We start from the raw sequence: 21,312 nt of genomic DNA on the forward strand, positions 1-21,312 counted from the left end.
AATGAGGCGCGGTTTGGCGTCTGACGTCACCGGCGTAAACAAACAGAGACGTTTAAATCCTCGGCTGTCAAAGCGACGCTTCCGTCGGTATGAATCTTTTCGAAACACGCTTATATTCCTTTTTAAAATCAATAGCGTTTCCTGCCTTTGTATACTGCACACAATTATATAGATGTGATGTTTTTGAGTTGTTTTTAAAATCAGCGTCTCTTGCATTTTAGAAACTGGTTCGCTAGGCCATATGTTATCTGGTGCTGTCTTTACAGTTTCAGTGCAACCTTAGCATAACTTATAAGGGTTTGATCTGTAAGATCTGACGTTTTATATATAACTGACTTGTGTTGGTCTCAAAGACAACACACTTGTCTCTATGGGCCCACGTCAGTTTTGACACAAAGAAACAATATTTAACTGTACTGATACTGCTATTTTTATGCTGTTTCAGGTGGATATCAGTATATGTTATAGAAAGAGGAAATGAGTTCATTGTTCTCAGGAGCTACCATGGTGTTTTGATGGTATCACATGGTAATACCATGGTACTTTGATATTTACTGTGATTTGGGATGATTGCCATATTCATATACCATGGTATTTACATGGCACACCACTGTACTTCAAAATACCATGGATTGACCATAGTACTATGTCCTAAAAACATGGTTATACCATGATGCTTCTGGTATTCGTGTAAGTTTAAGAACTGAATATTATCAAACAGACTTAAAGGGATAGTTCACCCAAAAATGAAAATTGTCTCATCATTTACTCACCCTCATGCCATCCCAGATGTGTATGACTTTCTTTCTTCTTCTGAACACAAATGAAGATTTTTAGAAGAATATTTCAGCTCTGTAGGTCCATATAATGCAAGTGAATGGTCGCCAGCACTTTGTATGTCTAAAAAGCACATAAAGGCAGCATAAAAGTAATCCATAAGACTCCAGTTGTTTAATCCATGTCTTCTGAAGAAATATGATAGGTGTGGGTGAGAAACAGATCAATGTTTAAGTCCTTTTCTACTATAAATTCTCCTTTCTGCCCAGTAGGTGGGAATATGCACAAAGAATGTAAATTGCCAAAAACAAATAATGTGAAAGTGAAAGTGGAGATTTCATAGTAAAAAAGGACTTAAATGTTGATCTGTTTCTCACACACACCTATCATATCGCTTCAGAAGACATGGATTAAACAACTGGAGTCTTATGGTTACTTTTATGCTGCATTTATGTGCTTTTTGGAGCTTCAAAGTTCTGGCCACCATTCACTTGCATTGTATGGACCTGCAGAGCTGAAATATTCTTCAAAAAATGTATGTTCAGAAGGAGAAAGAAAGTCATACACATCTGGGATGGCATGAGGGTGAGTAAATGATGAGAGAATTTTCATTTATGGGTGAACTATCCCTTTAAGTATACAGACAAAACTGACACTTAAAAATAATAAATATTCCTTAGAAATGACCTAGTTTTCATGAAACATGTTAAAATAAGTGTTTTAAATGACGTTTTCCTAGTTCATAGGAAAAATCGTCTAGTGCATTTTTATTTTTATTTTTTAAAGCTGTATATTTCAAACAAACATTAAATTGATTTGGGGATGTAGTTGAACTCAGATGTAGTTAAATACATGTTTTCATTACTCTCATTATGAGGCAGAAGTTTCACAAGCCTCTTTTTTCCTGAAGAACTCTAACATACTGTGTTAAAGGAATGTTCTGGGTTCAGTACATGTTAAGCTCAGTTGAGAGTATTTGGCATAATACTGATTACCACCAAAAATAATTTCAACTCACCCCTTCTTTTCTTTAAAAAAAGGCAAAAATCTGGGTTACAGTGAGGCACTTACAATGGAAGTCAATGGGGCCAATCCGTAAATGTTAAAATACTCACTGTTTCAAAAGTATAGCCACAAAATGTAAACAACATGTGTGTTAATGTGCTAAAATCGCTTACTAACCTTTTCTGTGTAAAGTTATATCCAATTTTACAACTTTGTTACCATGACGATGTAACGCCTTAAACACTAAAACCCTAAAACAACTGTAAAAACTACGATTTAAACAACTTTACAGCTCTAATAATACACAAGTTTTAACAGAAGAATTAATGTAAGTGCTTTTATAAAATTATAAGCTTCACATTTCTGCCTTTAAACCCTCTAAAAATTGGCCCCCATTCACTTCCATTGTGAGTGCCTCACTGTAACCTCGATTTTTGCTTTTTTTAAAGAAAAGGAGAAACAAGTTTAAATGAATTTTTGTGGTTATCAACATTATGCCACAAATGCTGTTGACTGAGCTTAATGTGTATTGAACCCGGAATATCCCATTACTGTTTATCAAAGTTACTTTTTGATGTTAATCTAAATATATGTAACAATGTTTATTTGTACCTCAAACTAGTTCCAGGACGCTGAGAGATGCATAAAGTCTGTAAAAGGAGCAATAGCGCCATCTTCATCCAAGAAGGAGGCTCGACCATGATCTTTGGCCAGAATCCACTTCAGCAAAACTTTGCCGAGACCCTTCCTACAGAGATGAGTGTGAGGATCTTCAGTGAGCTGGACCTCAGGAGTTTGTGCCGGGCCTCTCTCACCTGTAAACAATGGAATGGTATCATCGAGAACAGTGATCTCCTGTGGCGGAGCCACTGTCTTACCGTGTTAGCCATTTGCCGGAGGGAGGTGGACGGGGACAGGCTCGATGGATATTCATGGAAGGTTTGTGTTATTGCAGCTCTGCGTCATGCAGTTTCAGTGAAATTAAGTTAATGATATTTTAAGTGAAAATGTTTTTCAAATATTTTTAGCTAATTTCAAGCAATATTATATTGAATATAAAAAAAATGGTCTGATTGACTAGAGTCAACACATATTAAATTCAATAATCATACAATCCACCACAAAATCTCTCAATGATGCACATTCTGCCTGTTCAAGATTCGTTTGGCAGTGATGTGTATCTATTTGCTTGCTTCTCTCCCAGGTTACTCTTGTTCGTAACTACAGGAAAGGATGTGTAAAGAGAAGATGGCTGAAGGGCCGATACAGCAACATCCGCTCTGCTGATGAGATCCCATCCAACAGTATGTGTCCACTGGATGTGGAGACCTGGGGAGAGATACTGGAGGCTGAGCTGGAGAGATAGAACTGAGAGATTTTTGGGATCGTGCTAATAGAAATGTCTACAATGGAGTATTATGACTCAAACACTTAATGGACTCTGATCAAATCATTTTATGGGATGTTTAATGATCAATGATCAATGGGCATCTGTGTGGCTATGAGAATATATGATAATGTGGCTTTTGTTTTGTGTGTTAAGGAAAATTTTGGTTGTATTACTGAAATTTGCTTGAGACTGTTTGGGAAATTAGTTTGGATAGGATGATGGAATCATTTTATAAGTGGAAAAGATAAGTTTGTTTATCTTTTCTTCTCTCTTTTTATAGATATACAAAATTGTGTTATATTATGCTTTTTTTTATTTATTTTTTTTAATAAAAAAACAAAACAAAAAAAACAAGGAGGGGCACCCCTAAAAGTGTTTTGCCTTAAAGGAATATTCCGGGTTCAGTATAAGTTAAGCTCAATCGACACCATTTGTGACATAATATTGATTACCACAAAAATGTATTTTGACTCGTCCTTCGTTTTCAATTAAAAAAAAAAGCAAAAATCAAGGTTACAGTGAGGCACTCACAATGGAAGTGAATGGGGGCCAAGTTTTGGAGGGTTTAAAACCAGAAATGTGAAGCTTATAATTTTATAAAAGCACTTACATTAATTCTTCTGTTAAAACTTGTGTATTATTTGAGTCGTAAAGTTGTAAAAATTGTCATTTTTACAGTTGTTTTAGGGGTTTAGGGTTTGTTGATATTACATCGCCGTGGCAACGAAGTTGTAAAACTGGCTATAACTTTACACAGAAAACGTTAGTAAGTGATTATATCACACTAAAATCATGTTAACACGAATATTGTTTATGTCTTGTGGCTATAATTTTGAAACAGTGAGTATTTTAATGTTCAAAAATTGGCCCCCATTCACTTCCATTGTAAGTGCCTCACTGTCACCCAGATTTTTGCTTTTTTTAAAGAAAAGGAGGGGCAAGTCAAAAATATTTATTGTGGTGATCAATATTATGCCACATATGCTGTCGATTGAGCTCAACTTGTATTGAACCGGAAATATTCCTTTAATAACAGCCCTAAGCTTTGTAAAAAGGCAAACATGTGTCAGGGGAGTGGCCCGCCTTGTTTTATCCAATTAGAACCCCCCTCTGCCTGTCAATCATTGTGCATGTTGGGGTTTGCTGACATCGGGTTGGCTGACATGTCTTCAGAGGGCGGGGTTTTGGAAAGATTGAACGCCTAGTGGAAGTTAGTACGACTGAATCACTTACAGCACCTTTAACCAATATTCTATTAAACCTAATATATAATTTTTCCCCGTGTCTTGCTAGCTAGACCCTTCATTTCCCTAAATGTCCTGGTTGTCTCGTGTTTTTTTGAATGAAGCCTGACCGCGACGCTTTGGCGTCACGTGACAGATTTTCTTCAATTTCAGCACTTTGGACAGGGGCTGTTTGTAATCGCTGGAATAATGAAACTGGACACTAACAACTGGGCTTTAAAGATCAAAATTAATACTTGATATGCTACTTACAAAATATGTTTCCCCCCGAAAATATAAAACAAACAAGCCAATAATAATAATAATAATAATAATAATAATAATAATAATAATAAATGAACAATAGACAAGTAGAGTAGTGCAACTGCATACACATTAGTGCAGCCTTTGTTTACAAATGCGTTATATCATTCCAGTGAAGCTGTAACAATATAAAGGCTTTTATGTCTGTGATGGTTTGTGCATACGTCAGCATCCCTCAACATCTCTTCCTGGGACCGTCCGCCATCCCTTTAATGACTGGGACCCTGGAAATACACCGATCGCCGTTATCTCGCAATTATGGCCGATGTTCCAGCGATCATAAACATTGCCATTTCGCTGAAGATCCAACCCAACGATGGGCCTGTGTTTTACAAAGTGGACGGGACGAGGTTCGGCCAGAGCAGGACAATCAAAATGCTAACGGGATCGAAATACAAAATCGAGGTGATCGTGAAACCGGGTAACGCGGAGGCCACGTAAGTCGATTAAACATGCATTCTCGAACACGCGATTGATCCGAAGTAGATGCATCTGTCATTATATGTCGGCTTTATGTGTGTATAGAAAGAGTGAAGGCGTTTCCTTATTTCTGCAGTGCGACGTGCACGTTTAAAAACGATATATGGGTGTATCGAACCGAAGTGTTTGCTGTCCTAACTTGTGTTTTACTGATGTTTAGATGTGTCAGATAAGCTGAATATACTGTACTGGCGAATACAGTAACACTGCTTCTTGTTTTAATATTCAGCACGATGGGTATCGGTGGAAAAACCTTCCCTTTGGAGCAGCAGTCCAAAGACGACGAGCAGATCGTTTACAATGGCACATACGATACTGAAGGTGTGCCACACACCAAGAGCGGGGACAGACAACCTGTGCAAGTCTCCATAGAGGTAACTAAACCCCTAAATAGAATAGAATAGAATATTGTAGTGGTTCTCGACCTTTTTCCAAGTTTGACTCCAAGATCTGCATTGTCCAGGACAATATTCGAAGAACCTCATCCCCCCAAAACTTGGAGTGTCAGTAGATAAAAATACTTACATTTTAAAGGAGAGTTCACCCAAAAATGAAAATTATCTCATCATTTACTCACCCTCATGTCATCCCAGATGTGTATGACTTTCTTTCTTCTGCAGAACACAAATGAAGATTTTTAGAAGAATATTTCAGCTCTGTAGGTCCATACAATGCAAGTGAATGGAGAACTTTGAAGCTCCAAAAATCACATAAATGCAGTATAAAAGTAATCCATAAGACTCCAGTGGTTTAATCCATGTCTTCAGAAGCGATATGATAGGTGTGGGTGAGAAAAAGATCAATATTTAAGTCCTTTTTTACTATAAATTCTCCTTCCTGCCCAGTAGGTGGCGATATGCACAAAGAATGTGAATCGCTAAAAACAAAATAAGAAGAATGTGAAAGTGAAAGTGGAGATTTACCATAAAAAAAGGACTTAAATATTTATCTTTTTCTCATCCACACTTATCATATCGCTTCAGAAGACATGGATTTAACCACTGAAATCTTATGGATTACTTTTATGCTGCCTTTATGTGCATTTGGAACATCAAAGTTCTGGTCACCATTCACTTGCATTATATGGACCTGCAGAGCTGAAATATTTTTCTAAAAATCATAATTTGTGTTCTGCAGAAGATATAGACATCTGAGATGGCATGAGGGCGAGTAAATGATGAGAGAATTTTCATTTTTGGGTGAACTATCCATTTAAAATACGAGATTAAATTGTAGTGTTTCCAGAAGTTTCAGGAACTGTCAGTTTAATGTTTTAGGCCTACAGATTTTCGGGCAGATGATAAAATGGGTAAAAAAATCCCATATATTTACATTGAAGGACAACTCAAGCTTTGACTAGGATTCACCCAGACATGAAAACTCAGTCATAATTAATTCACCCTCATGTTTCTTTCATCCATGGAACACAAAATGAGATGTAAGGCTGAATTTTAGCCTCAGTCACTATTTTACTTTTATTGTATGGAAAAAATTAAGTGAAAAAAAAAGTGAATGATGGACGAAGCTAACATTATTTAGTAACCACATAGCAACATGTTAATAACCTGTCTTTAAAGGAATATTCCGGGTTCAGTACAAGATAAGTTCAATCGACAGCATTTGTGGTATTATACTGATTTACGCAAAAAAAATAAATAAATAAATAAATTTATTTGTTCTTCCTTTTCTTAAAAAAAAAGCAAAAATGAGACACTATATGGAAGTGAATGGGGCCAAGTGTTGAAGGGTTTAAAGGCAGAAATGTGAAGCGTATAATTTAAAAAAAAAAGGACAACTCAAATAGATTAAATCGCAATTTAGGGTTTTAGGGTTTACAAAGTTGTAAAATTGGCTTTATAACATTAAACAGAAAAGGTTAGTAAGTGATTTTATCACACAAAAATCATGTTTACATGCATATCATTTGCATCTTGTGGCTATACTTTTGAAACAGTGAGTATTTGAACATTTATGGATTGGCCCCTTTCACTTCCATTGTAAGTGGCTCACTGTCACCCAGAGTTCTGCTATGTTTTCTTTTAAAAAAAGGAGGGACAAGTCTAAATTATTTTTTTGTGTTAATCAGTATTATGCCACTAATGCTGTTGATTGAGCTTAACTTGCGTTGAACCCGGAATATTCCTTTAATATCCAGGTACAACCTTGTGGAAGTGCTCTTCAGGAAAGGATTTAGTAAGTTATTTTTGTTGCATGGAATGACCCCCCATGAATGAGTGCCCACTTAGTGCCCTTAAAGGTCACAAAAAAGCTGTTTGGAATTTTTATTGTAATCAAGATGCTACTGTACATGTTCATATTTAAATTATTCCAACCAACATTGAAAGAAGTGGACAATTGATTGAGCTGAGCTCACTGTGAAGAAGATCAACTGTGAGATCACCGTATAACCTTAAATCTTCTTGTCATTGCCAGTTCAAAGATGCCGGGATGTTTGAGACAGTATGGCAGGTGAAATACTACAACTACTACAAGAGAGAACACTGCCAATTCGGCAACAGCTTCAACTGCATCGAGTACGAGGCCAAACCCAACGAGACCCGCAGCCTTATGTGGATAAACAAAGAGGTTTTCCTGTAAAACACGACTACAGCAGCACAGCAACAACAGCAGCAGCAAACCTGCACAATGTCCTGTAACCATCACGGGGCCGCTGTGTGTCCGATAGATGACTCAGAGGTCCTCTGTGAAATAAGCTGTGAATATTAAAGGCTCCAGACAAGTGATCCATCAGGGTATTTGCTCCCCAGTCAACCAGTTATACCACTGCATGATCTGAATGTTCATGTTTTTAATGGTCGGTCAATCATGAACAGAATCTCTCCTCATTTGTGTCCCTTACCATTTATCATGGGAAAAGATGGATATGTACAGAATTTGGCATTTAATTTGTTTGTTTGAGCATCCCGACCAGCCTCACGTAGCAACGTAGGCTCAACCAATGACATGAGGTTGGGGCGGGACTATCTTGATTTTTCAAAAGTACGCTAAAACACACTTTTAAGAAGCGATTTGTGGGGGACCTGGGTAGCTCAGCAAGTAAAGACGCTGACTACAACACCTGGAGTCACAAGTATGAATCCAGGGCATGCTGAGTGACTCCATTTAAGCTTCCTAAGCAACCAATTGGCCTGTTGCTAGGGTGGGTAGAGTCACATTGGGTTAACCTCCTTGTGGTCGCTATAGTGTGGTTCTCGCATGGTGAGTTGTGCGTGGATGCTGCGGAGAATAGCGTGAAGACTTCACACGCACTAGGTCTCCGTGGTAACGCGCTCAACTAGCCACGTGATAAGATGCGAAGATTGATGCTCTCAGACGCGGAGGCAACTGAGATGTGTCCTCCGCCACCCGGATTGAGGCGAGTCACTTACGCCACCACGAGGACTTAAGAGTGCATTGGGAATTTGGCATGCCAAAAACTGGGGAGAAAGGGGGAGAAAATCCCCTCCCAAAAAAAGCGATTTGTAATGAGGATTCAAATTCTCAGCTCTGTCTTGGTCATTTGCACAACACATACCTGCTCTGTTATGGTTACAAATGCAATGAAACCTTCCTTCAACTTGACTCCGATGAGAAGGCCTCACTGCAGGTGTGTATTTAACCCAGTAATTTGCTGTCTTAGAAATGGGCAGTGCTCCACAATGCTTGCTCAAAAAGGTGCTGTATGAACGTATACCGAATATATATGACACTCTATATTAGTACGTATAATGTAGTAAATGTAAAGACCACCCAGTTAAAATTTGGGTCTTTTGAGACCAGCATTGAAAAAACAATGATTTATTTGTGACAGGCGTGTATATTTCTCTTTGGTGTGACTGTGAGTGGATGTTCAATCACTTCTCTTTTGTGTTACTGTTCTGTACTGCTATTTATGTTGCCTACCTCTTTACAGCTACAGTCTATATTGACAGGAAGTAATAGTTCACAGGAAAGAGATACAAGTGCTACAACTTAGTGCTTATTTTTATGGCTTTCTACTTAATTTTTTCTCAGTTCTCATGATTGTTTGTTTGCTTGTGTGGTGCCTGTGTATGTTGCTGATATATCTGTTTTGATTTTTGTGTGACTTTGAGCTAAACTTTTGACGTTTTGTAAGAATATAAACAATCTTGTTGCTTGAATTCTGTTCTGATTGAATGAATGCATTATAAGACAATACCAGCCAAGAAAAGACCAAAAGAATAAGGAAAGAATTGATAAAATTTAGTAACATTCTTGTATCAAAGTTGTTCATGTTATGCAGTTCCTTTTGAACTCTGTAACTATTAAAACTGAGGGTGCTTGTGTGATAATTTCATAAAGTATTTCTATAAAACGGTATACCAGAATTTTTAAGAAATATGCTCAGGTCAGGCTCATTGTATTATTAATTATAACTTGATTGTTTACAAAATGATAATGAATGTTTACACACCTGGACGAAGATATCATTTAAGAAACTGACTTTTGTTAGTTAAAGGGATATTCCAAAAGGCTAAAAGGAAAAGGTGCAGTAAGCGATTTCAGCAGTTCTGGAACTTCCGCGACTGAGCTGTTAAAGGAATATTCTGGATTCAATACACTTCCATTGTAAGTGCCTCACTGGAACCCAGATTTGTGCTTTTTTTAAAGAAAAGGAGGGGCAAGTCAAAAATAATTTTTGTGGTAATCAGTGTATTGCCACAAATGCTGTCTATTGAGCTTAACTTGTATTGAACCCAGAATATTCCTTTAAAAGATTAGTTCACCCAAAAATGAAAATCCAGTCATTGTTTACTCACCCCTGTGTTGTTATAACCTGATATGACATTTCTTTCTTTTTCTTAACACAAAGGGAGAAATTGTGGAAACATTTTGTGCTCAGTGATGTCATACAGTGGCAGTTTATGGTGACCACCTCTTCAAGCTCCAAAAAAATGCAAAAGTATAATTCAGAAGTCTAATAAATGATTTCATGAGACTCATGATTGTTATGAAAGTATACGATAAGGTTTGGTCAGAAACAAACTGAAATCTAATGTATTATTTAGTGAAAATGTTCACTGACCGTTGATCTCCTGTGCACGTTCATGAGAGTGCACGAGAGCAACAGTTAACGAAGCCCCCTTGCGTCATTGGCTTGTTTTTTTATCTAAAAACAGGTCCTCCACAGTGATAGAGACAACAAAACACAACACAGCTGCACACAAAACAGAGAACAGAACTTACTAAACATGTCTGAAGAGTTTGCAGTTGAATAATTTATGCATTTCTATGCTCAGCCTTATTTTTTTGAACGGAGCACTCGGAAATCAAACAGAAACATAGAGGAGGCTACAGGCAACCTGACGGTAAACGACATGTGATAAAAGGTATATTTTCTATGGTTATTAGAGTTCTTGTCCTAACCAGCAGTGACGAGCAACGATTCATTCTATTGATCGCTTGTTTTCCATTTTCGGCATCACGCAGGTAACTGAAGTGGCACCGGTCCAAAAACTTACAAAAAAATAAGGCTGGGCATAGAAATGCATCAATTCTTCAACTGCAAACTCTTCAGACATGTTTAGTAAGTTCTGTTCTCTGTTTTGTGTGCAGCTATGTTGTGTTTTGTTGTCTCTATCGCTGTGGAGGACCTGTTTTTAGATAAACAAGTTTTCGCTTGAACGCATCAATGTCATGAGGGGGCTTGTTAACTGTTGCTCTCGTGCACTCTCATGAACGCGCACAGGAGATCAATGGTCAGTAAACATTTTCACTAAATAATACATTACATTTTGGTTTGTTTCACTTTAATAACAATCACGGGTCTCTTGGAATAATTTATTAGACTTCTAAATTATCCTTTTGTGTTCTTTTGGAGCTTTTAGAGGTGGTCACCATAAACTGCCATTGTATGACATCACTGAGCAAAAATTTTTTTCACAATTTCTCCCTTTGTGTTAAGAAAAAGAAAAAAAGTAATATAGGAATATAACAACACAGGGGTGAGTAATGACTTAATTTTCATTTATGGATGAACTATCCCTAAATTAGACACGCCCCTCTTTTCAAAACATCGCCCTCCGAAGAGATACCTGTGCAGCCAAACAGACTAGAGCAGTGCGTCTTTTCACGGTTGTCAAACAGTAGCGAAATAACGCCCTCAGCTGACAACTATTATGAATGTGAATCTGACATTAAACCTGTATGTTCCGCTTCAACTACTACACTATGAGAATGTGCAAAATGATTGACAGGACCGGGGATGGGGGGGAGGGTTACATTATGAAGCATTTACATGTTTCCATTGATCATGGTATAAATATTGGGGGGTTGTACTTGCATGTTTTTATTATTGGGGGGTTACCTCCACCCACATCCCTCCTGGAATCTACGCCCCTGGACAGGACATAAAAAAATGTGTCACATTTTTGTTTGCTGTTTACACAGTCTAGTGCTGTTACAGAGACCGGTGGCGGTGAGATATCTCAGGACACTTATTTCAGTGATATCTTTCAGGAAGTCTATTTCAGTATTCCTAAAAATATAATTAAAATGATTTCTATGTTTTAAAAAAAAAAAAAAGTTAGATTAATATTTTACCCAACATAGTAAACTATATTTACAGAGAGAAAATAAGACAGAAGTACCCGGATGTGTTGTTCTAATGCACTTACCCCCGCCTCCCTCCCTCTCTTCTCTCGCCACCACCAATTCAACCCATTGCTTCTTCCCCCTCCGCCTCGGACCTGCTGGAGCCACTGCAGTGAATCCGTCGACTGAAAGACTGAGAAGAAAAATCCGATCGCCGACTGCTTCGCTCAGAAAAACCAATCGACAGCACAAAGACAGACCCGTTAAATTCAGGAGGATTCTGCACAAGGCGAAGAAGACCCGACCGACAGAATGGTAAGACCAGAGAACAGCATTAAACCATTGCAAATGTATTTAGGATATTACATTCTCTGTATATGTTGCGCTTCAGATCAACAGAGCGTTAGAAGCGCTTTCTGGTGCCGTGACCTACTCGAAATGTGCTCGCGGTTTCGTGATCAAAGCCGTTGTTGATAAAATAGAGCCATTGCTGTCAGTGTGGCCCACGTTCAGGAAGCCTCTGTACTATAGGAAAAGAAACGCGGACACAGAAAACACATTTTGTTTTCCCTTTGATCCCAGTGTAATTGCTGTATTGTGATACAGTGTAGGCGTGCGATATGACCGCGGCCCGCGGCAGGGCAAGAGAAACATATTATCACGAGCTAGCTGCTACCGCTCTTATTTTAACGGCTGGGGCTCAATCGATAGGGCTGTCAAGCTTAATGGAGAGCTGTTTTGCCTGTTAAATGGATCTGTGACAACTTAATTCGACTGCATGTTTCTCCAGAAACGATTCATATTGCTGGCCCATCAACTAAAGTAGTGTGATGTTTGAAAGGAGTCACCAGAATAAGCGTAGTTTACGAACTATGTTTACGTGGCCCTACCTGAACATAGTCTTGATCCATTAATGTGTATATCTTTATAAAACTATGCTGAAACAACTCGGTCCAGATCTAAACTGTTACAGTAAGCTAAAGGAACAAGCAACAGGCAGGTTCTGGAAAACCTGGAATATCAGGGAAACTTGAAAGTTATTTATTTTAAAAGTCATGAACATTTTTATAGTGACTAGGGGTAGACCAATATGGGGTTTTCAGTGGCTTATAACAATATCTAGAGAGCTGGGTGGCCAATATAAACATTAAATGCAATTTAATCACAACCAGGGCTGCAGGTAGGAATTCTTGGGCCCGGTACAAAATGCGTTAAGCGAGCCCCCCTCCAGTCCGTTGTCCGGGGCGGGGTGTTGCAGACAGTTATCATATCAAGGTTATATCTGCATCTCCATTGAGCGTGTTTAGAAGCGCTATACAATATGTAATAGCCTTTCTGTGGACCCCAACTCTACTCCGGGCCCCCCTCAAGCCCAGGCCGGGACAAAAGGTCCAGTTGTACCCCCTTATCGGCGGCCCTGATTACAGTTAATGAGATGTACTCAACATTGCTGAAATGAACACTTATATACACAATATTTAAGAATTTTACTTAAATATTGAAAGAAGTTCATTGTGAAATTTGTATTCATTTCAAACACGTGGACACAGAATTCGTAACAATAGTACGAGGTGGTGAACTCGTACCAGTTTGTTCCACGTTCATTCGTACCAGTTTGTTCCACTTTCATTCGTACCAGTTTGTTCCGAGTTCATTCGTACCAGTTTGTTCCGAGTTCATTCGTACCAGTTTGTTCCGAGTTCATTCGTACCAGTTTGTTCCGAGTTCATTCGTACCAGTTTGTTCCGAGTTCATTCGTACCAGTTTGTTCCGAGTTCATTCGTACCAATTTGTTCGAGCTCATTCGTACCAATTTGTTCGAGCTCATTCGTACCAATTTGTTCGAGCTCATTCGTACCAGTTTGGTCGAGCTCATTCGTACCAGTTTGGTCGAGTTCATTCGTACCAGTCTGGTCGAGTTCATTCGTACCAGTCTGGTCGAGTTCATTCGTACCAGTCTGGTCGAGTTCATTCGTACCAATTCGTTCGAGTTTATTCGTATGAAATCATACACCCATCAATGAGAGATGTGGTGTTAGTTCCGTGTTAATCTAAAACTGTTTTCGCAACTTTAATCCCTAAGCCAAAACCCAATCCCTAACCCTAACCACAGAGTGTAACACTTTACACTACTGAGAGTGTAAACATAACCACAGTATTAATGTTAAAAGCTCTTGATGGGTAATATGTAAGAAAGCGACACTTCATGTTTGTAAAGCGCATGCGATTGGTTGACATATAAGTTGTTAAATGTGTACAGGGAGCTGGCTTCACAGGCCCAGATTTAGTCTGGTCCTTGAATACAGCTTTCTACTAACACCATATCTTTTCTTATTTTAATTTCATAGTAATTGATCATGTTTAGCCAGTGTTTAAGAACTCTAGGCACAAGCATTTCCTCTGGAGTGCTGAAATGAGCTGTGTCCCCTCAATTAAGACATAATAAAAACTCATATAAGAGTGATTTATCTGTAAAATATTACTGAGTAATGTATATTAAATGTGGATTATAGTTAGTCAACATGAATTCAAAATCGACCCGATTTACTTTTTCAATGTACGTTCCTGGTCTTGTAATGCATTATTCATTAGTGCACATTATTCCTAATTAAAAATCGAACTGTAATAACTTGCTCTGTCTCTGAAACAACTTTCCTTTTCGGATGATGTCTCAAACCCCTTCAACCACCTTTTCCATTCGGAAATGTAGCACCCACTTTTCATGATCCAAACAATTTCCCCCAAAAAATTGGTAATTTACTTTATTTTACTTTGTAGAATGTAGGGCTGGGCGATTATTCAGATTTCATTTTCAATTACAATTTTGGCTTCCAATGATAATCGAGATAAAACAATTATTGTGCCACATTCCTGAACGGTCAAATACATTTCAAAATTCTGACAAAATGCACTTCTTTGAGGTATTCATGTATACACAATGAGTTGTCTAAAGTGAAGGTAAACAGTGGAGAATAAACACTCACTGCTCTTGACTGAGTAACTTTAGTAGCTTTAAAAAGTATTAATGTATTTTAATCATACACTGAAGACCAGTAGTAGTTTTATGTTGCATTTCATTCTGAATGTTTACTTGAATACTTGAAACTGCTGTTAAAAACTTCTAAAGCTTTTAAAAAAAGCACAGAATTTTCTTAATTTGTATTTTTTGTTCTATTATTTTGAATCTATTTCTATTCATTGCTGTTTCTTATTGTTATTTTATTACTGATGTTTACTAGTCTTGAATAATTACTTAATTCTTCCATAATTAACATATTAGTTAGTGTTATTATTTGTTGTGATTTTGAAGCTGGTATTGAGAATCGGCAAATTTCACTACCGACTACTAAAATGTTGGGGTTGTGATAATGTATAGCCTTTATTGTACATGGTAGATCTCATTCCGTAGAAGTGTGAGCATCCCTGCTGTTAATGATAGTGATGGAGGCTTTTCTTTATTTGACTACCGTACGTAAAATAAAATAATGATCATATGACGATACCTACCCAGTGCAGTTTACATTTCAAGTTCAAGGAAATCCACTGTTAAAAAGACAAGTTTTTTTAAAAGTTCAATAAATGCGTGATGTTTCCAAAGTCAGTGAGTAATCGTGTTAAATAATCGTGATCTCAATATTGACCAAAATAATCGTGATTATGATTTTTGCCATAATCGAGCAGCCCTAGAATGTTGTAGCATTCCCATTTTGTAAGGTGCACTGGATTAAAATATATGCTAAATTATGAAAATTCAAACTACATCTGTTGACCTTGCGAATAGGGGTATGAGCGTGATTTGCTTATGCATTTTAGACGGTCAGATACAAAGGTATCATTACTTTTCACCTGCACTCAATTCTTTCTCTTTGAAATTACCAAGAGAAATACTACAAGCTCATCAAACTAATTTGACATACTGCTTATTGCATGCTTTATAGTAGGGAAGTACCCTTATTGGATGCAGGGATGGTCTTGGAAGTGAAGATAGTATCTGTACAGGTGCCAGTTGGCTCATTGATATCTTCCTATTAGATCAGACCATTGAAGGAACTTTTTGATTGGACGTTATATGGCTGGAGAAGGTAGTGATGCCAGAAAAGATACAAAATTGCTAACTGAACATTCGATTTCATTTGAACTTTGAACTAATTAGCTGTTACAATTTTAGCATTTTGCTTTGCTATGAGTTGTTTTCCTTGCCTGGTGACTTGCTCATGGTTAAGACAATATAACCTGTTGAAGTAATCCTAAACACTCAATCCACTTTAAGTTAATTTGCTGTCTCTATAACACTACAGTCAAAATAGCACAAGGCACTCAACCTGAGCTAACCTTCTAGCTCTGTTTGTAGTGCACAGGAACGTCCTAACTAATTTTAGTTTTAAAGACACTGAAATGGCTGTGTCTGTATAAAGTAAATTAGAGAGGCCAGAGATGTGTCATACGGGTTGCGTTGTGTCTTAATTGAAAGCTATAGCTTTCTACCTGAAGGATAGAAAAAGGTATTTTAACATTGAAAATATAACACACACCAGCTGTAAATATGCTATTACATATGAAATCATAACTCGTCTCCTGTTATGTTTTCACTTATCTTTTTACATTTATCTTACCCATTTAAAATGAAGGAGGGGGTTATTTTTGTCACAAAGGAATGACCTTTACATGACCCACAGCACGATTGCAAACCATTCATGGCCCGGATTTGTTGGCACAGTTAGCTAACCATGCTCATGCTGGTGGAATGGCTTTAGTACGTGATGACTCACGATTGTCAATTTGCCAATGCCAAGGTAGCTCAGTTGTTTCTAGGCAGCTGGCAAAGTTCACAATGGTGAAGTTAATCAAAATTAGGGCTGGGCGATTAATACAATTTTATTTTCAATTATGATTTTGGCTTCCAACGATTATGAGAACAAGATAATCGAGATAAAACGATTATTGTGCCACATTCCATTTCACAATGAAACACCCCGGCGTTATATCTTTAAAGCATCCTTTATTAAAGTTCAAATAATAAAGAAGCGGGTTATGAAAATAAACTCAGAAACTGGCATTTCTCAGTGCGGTCAGCGCCGCGTCTATGAGTTGCATGAAGCGACCAGGGAAGAGACTGAATCTTCTACCGGCTGATGCACACTCTGGCGCAGGGATGCTCATTACTGATGCACGTTTGCTGAAGCTAGATTATAACGTGATGGCTCGCGACCTAGTGAATCGTAATATATGTGTCACGTTTACTGTGTGTATCTTATCATGAAGAAAATCGGTGATACGCAGCTCTATTAAAGAGGCCCTATTATGCTTTTTGAGATTTTACCTTTCCTTTAGTGGGTAATATAGCTGTTTGTGCATGTAAAAGGTCTGCAAAGTTACAAAGCACAAAGTCCACACAAAAGGGAGTTATTCTCTCCCACAGACAACACTGCTCAAGAACTACAAGAAACGGCTGGATTGTAGTCCAGTAATTTCTTCTGTAAAGTATCTACATCACTATGTAATACATTTGCATAATGCCCGCCTAAGGGCTGCTTTGGCCTGCCCTCAAACAAACGTAGTCATAGCCGAGGCCATGATGAGTTGGGTTAGTGTTGTCGCCATGTCGAGAAGACACTGTTTTCTTCACTGCAAAAGCAAAACCTCTTTGTTTGGACTTCCAAAGGGAGGCGAATTGAAGTATCAGTGGTTAAAATTTATTTTTACCACTATTCCTCAGCAGTACAACCACAACCAATGCCGGATTTTCAAGATGGTTACTCCTGAAAGATGGTGCAGTTCCCACTTTGTTGGGACAATCTGGTGCTTCAGGATCACAACCTGTAAGTATGCTTGATTATTTGTGGATTTATCTGCTACCGAGAGTTCAAATGCGGAGTTTTGTGTTGTAGCTACAGTGTACACCCAGTGCACAGCTGTAGGCCTCTGCTAACCTGCTAGCTAATGTTATTGTGTTGAAATAGTTTTGCTAATCATCTGCGGACCCACATTTACCTACAGCTGTGTAGATTTATGCAGATTGTTTGTCGTTCTTACTATCATGAATAGTGATCAAGTGTGGAGATGGATTTATTTTTACAAATGGTAATTTTACGTCTGCAATCCACGGTAGTGCTCGGCTAACTTGCTATGTAACATTATTGTTTTGGTAAGGGTTTACTATTCAGCTGGGGGCCGGCTTTTACCTAAAAATGTGTAACAAAATTGTCAATCTCAAGAGTATTATATAATTACAAGCTGTAATGTTACAGCCGCCATCCATGGTAGTTCATGGCTAACTTGCTCACTAACCAGGAGAAAGCCTCTGTTTTCCGTTCATAGCTCTGGTGAAAAAAGTTCAGCTGCACCCATTCCAGCAAAAGATGACTGACTTAGATGCACTACGTGTCTTTTACTTGAAGCTTTGTCAGGTTCACAATAATCAACAGTGTACTTGTAAGAAAGCTACAAAATTAAAACTTACCACTGTGAAACGTCCTGCTCAAGTCGTGCTTGCGAAGGTGGTTCGGGTTGATCAGCTTGTTCTTCCAAACTTTCATTATCGGACTCAAACTGGTACGGCAAAAACCAACGCCACTGTTACCATAGTTACAATAATGTTTACAGAGCTTCTCAGGAAGCCTGAAACTCAGTTATGGTAAGGTACATTTCCGACACACGCTCTACGCGGTTGACCAGTCACAACAGACTAGGCCAGCTGACCAATCAGAGCAGACTGGGCTTTTCGGAAAGGGGGGCTTTAAAGAGACAGGTCCTAAATCAGAGCGTTTGAGCCAGAGGATGAAAAGAGTTTTAGCAGAAATGTACAGTATGAGAAAAATTATGTGTTTTTTTGAACATTAAAGCATGTATACCTATTCTAGTAGACCCCCAAAATAAAATCATGAACCTGTAAATTAGCATAATATGGGCTCTTTAAGAAGAGAAAGTTAAAGATGGATCGAAGTGAAAATAAAGGTGAGAGAGTCTTAGCCCATTATACACTGGAACAAAATAACGAAAAAATAACTGGCTATATTTGTGATAGCCTAGGCCTGTTCACTTTTTAGAAGGTTAATATTCTTATTCTGCTGTTGAAAGTAATCCAGAGCACGTAATTTTATAATTACTTTATTGTACATTGTAGATCTTGCTGCAATAACATGATGAAAAAGTAGATCTCATTCCATAGATCTATGAGCATCCCTTCTGTAAATAATGGCGATGGAGGATGGAGACGATGGATCTTTATTTGACTACCATACGTAAAATAAAATAATTATCATATGAAAATAGACTCCTCCCCTACCCAGTGCAGTTTACATTTGAAGTTCAAGGAAATCCACTGATACATTTAAAATGCGTGATCGTGTTAAATAATCGTGATCTCAATATTGACCAAAATAATCATGATTATGTTTATTGCCATAATCGAGCAGCCCTAATAAATTTGTTTTTAAATAACGTTTGTTTGGTTTACCTTCATGATTTTATGATGATGGTTTAACTAGTATAGAACATTATATTTCTGCATGCCTTTTTTCATCAGGGAGGTAGGTTACACTAGCAAGCTCATTAAAACTTGCATGATATTTTGTCAATAAATGTTCTTTTTTTAGCTAGTCTGGGAACTTTTAACTTCACCTGAGTTCATGTCCGATGGCATACACAACCCCTCAGCAAATGGTGGTAAACCTCTTGCCTTTTTCTTTTTGCTTTCCTTTTTCCTTGTGCTTTAGCAGAGTAAAAACCAGGGGGAAAAGCAGTCCTAAAAATTGGAATATGCGATCATCCTCCCTAGCGCATTCGCTCTAATGTTTACCTTTCATGCCGTCACAGCACCACAGTCGAAAAAGAAACCGTATCAGCACGGAACGCGAACCGTTCAACCCAATGGTGGAAAAGCGCCTTTAGATTCTTTATTCTGGAGGTCTGTTATAGAATCTTCTAGTCACAGTGATGCCCCAGTTCATCTGTCCCACTGCACCCTGAATATTAGGTTGTGGCAGCTTTGATTTCTTCTAACAAGTCATAACAGGCCTTCAGTGCACAGTTTAGTTGCTGATAGAATTGCAATCCTAATTTAAACAATCCCTATATCGACTCTTCAAATCCAAGAGTGGTCTTTTTCTTTACGCCCAACCCTCTAAAGTGCGAGTAAATCACTCACATTTGCGACCAAATTTCGCCCTTTGAGACAAAATGTCAGTATTAGCCACTGGCTGGTATATGATCAGATTTCACTCGCCAATGAGTAGTATATTGGCAAGGAACATCGGCACTGAGATCCTTTCACTGTGTGTTGAGAGTAAAAGTTTGGTTGACTTGTTCTGTGTAATGTGTGTCCAAAGACGAGATCCACGCAATCCATTTGTCATTGAATAGTGTCTTTTAATACCCTTTCTTTTACCAAGTTAGAAGTTCCCATATATAATTAGCAAAGAGCGAATTTCTTTCATATGTAAGCAAAATGGACATTATTACTGAAATATACCCAAATATTTCGAAATCGAATCAGGAAATCTGTATCAAAACCCAGCCTTAGTTGCTGTAGGCAGAGGAAGCGTTTTAAATCTCTTATGTTGTGTACATTTTGGTATGGTAAAATAACTTTTGGGATAGTGATCAAGAAGATGAAAGAATGAGAAAATAAGAACTGAAGAAAAGGTTAAAGCTTTAAACCTTAGGCCCTGGGCTGAATTAATAATGAGGAACCGTTTTAGTGTTGCTGCCCCATTTAAAAAAAAAAATTATCTCTGCCTTTTCCTCTCTTTTCCCATTTTCCCCTCTCTATCTTCCTCTATCGTGGCCTATTTTCACTTTTCCTCTTCTATCTCTGTCTCCTGCTATTTGTGCAGGTCCCAGTGTGTTGAATGTGTATGTCCAGTTTCACTGGCCATCTGTTGGCACTTTAAACGCATCATAAATCTGATTAGCTGCTTAGCTAAGACACGCTAAGTGCCATAGTGGTGACTCTCAGCACCCTGTGACTCTTGTGACAGCTGTGTGTCATTTAGTGAGAATACCTGAAAGGTCCTGATTTACTTAATTGTGAAACTTTCTAATAAGATACATTGTATATGGTATAAGACACATCCTGCTTGGTAGAGGAATTTGAAGAGCTCATATCATTGATTTTGTGTTACAGCTGTCACGATTATGAAATGTTGCCTTGAAATACAATGAATTGTGATTTAATGATTTAATTGTCTGTTTTGTTAATAAATAAATATATGAATTCCTTTAAGACTTTGTAACTAAATATTACATAGGGTAGAAGGACATGAACATAGTATGCTAAATACTAGATAGGTAAAGTTTATCAAGACAAAGTTTGATGTTGGCTTGGCTGAAAGCTTAAACTAATTTTAAAAGTTTGAAGTTTGATACAGATTTTACAGTAAGACAATCTGCCATCTAGCTAGTTAGATCAGTCGAACAGACTGCCACATAGAAAGTCAGATAAACCATCACATAGTTATAGAGAAAGAGAGCATCTTAAAGCAGAATAAAGGCCTTTTGTAGGTTTGTTTACATCTGAATATTTTTTAATTAGAGTTTGAATTAACGAGCATTCTGTTG

The 21,312-nt window shown here is 37.9% G+C and overlaps 3 protein-coding genes across 4 annotated transcripts in view; all 3 read left to right on the forward strand.

The window, feature by feature from the left end:
- Position 1: 1 nt before the first annotated feature.
- LOC127444278 (F-box only protein 48-like) lies at positions 2-4,446 on the forward strand. The gene is given in 5 exon segments (XM_051703551.1): positions 2-87; positions 446-518; positions 2,405-2,477; positions 2,480-2,721; positions 2,987-4,446. Coding segments are annotated over 5 exon segments (636 nt in total). The 3' UTR covers positions 3,149-4,446.
- A 132-nt stretch (positions 4,447-4,578) lies between these two features.
- On the forward strand, positions 4,579-9,994 carry LOC127443807 (CB1 cannabinoid receptor-interacting protein 1-like). Its single transcript, XM_051702717.1, has 3 exons — positions 4,579-5,156; positions 5,429-5,573; positions 7,633-9,994. The coding sequence occupies exons 1-3, from the start codon at positions 4,978-4,980 to the stop codon at positions 7,795-7,797; spliced, it is 489 nt and encodes a 162-aa protein (XP_051558677.1). The 5' UTR covers positions 4,579-4,977; the 3' UTR covers positions 7,798-9,994.
- A 1,175-nt stretch (positions 9,995-11,169) lies between these two features.
- The window catches only part of LOC127443801 (calcineurin subunit B type 1), a 31,652-nt gene continuing 21,509 nt past the window's right edge, over positions 11,170-21,312 (forward strand). The window contains exons 1-2 of one of the 2 annotated variants that reach the window (XM_051702707.1): positions 11,170-12,069; positions 17,471-17,573. In XM_051702707.1, the coding sequence (XP_051558667.1) occupies positions 11,828-12,069; positions 17,471-17,573 (345 nt within the window). In that variant the 5' untranslated portion in view covers positions 11,170-11,827. The remainder of the gene's footprint in view (positions 12,070-17,470; positions 17,574-21,312) is intronic. The other variant, XM_051702709.1, reaches the window with a different exon arrangement.

This window comes from Myxocyprinus asiaticus, chromosome 7 (assembly GCF_019703515.2).
Source record: "Myxocyprinus asiaticus isolate MX2 ecotype Aquarium Trade chromosome 7, UBuf_Myxa_2, whole genome shotgun sequence".
Classification (NCBI taxonomy): domain Eukaryota; kingdom Metazoa; phylum Chordata; class Actinopteri; order Cypriniformes; family Catostomidae; genus Myxocyprinus; species Myxocyprinus asiaticus.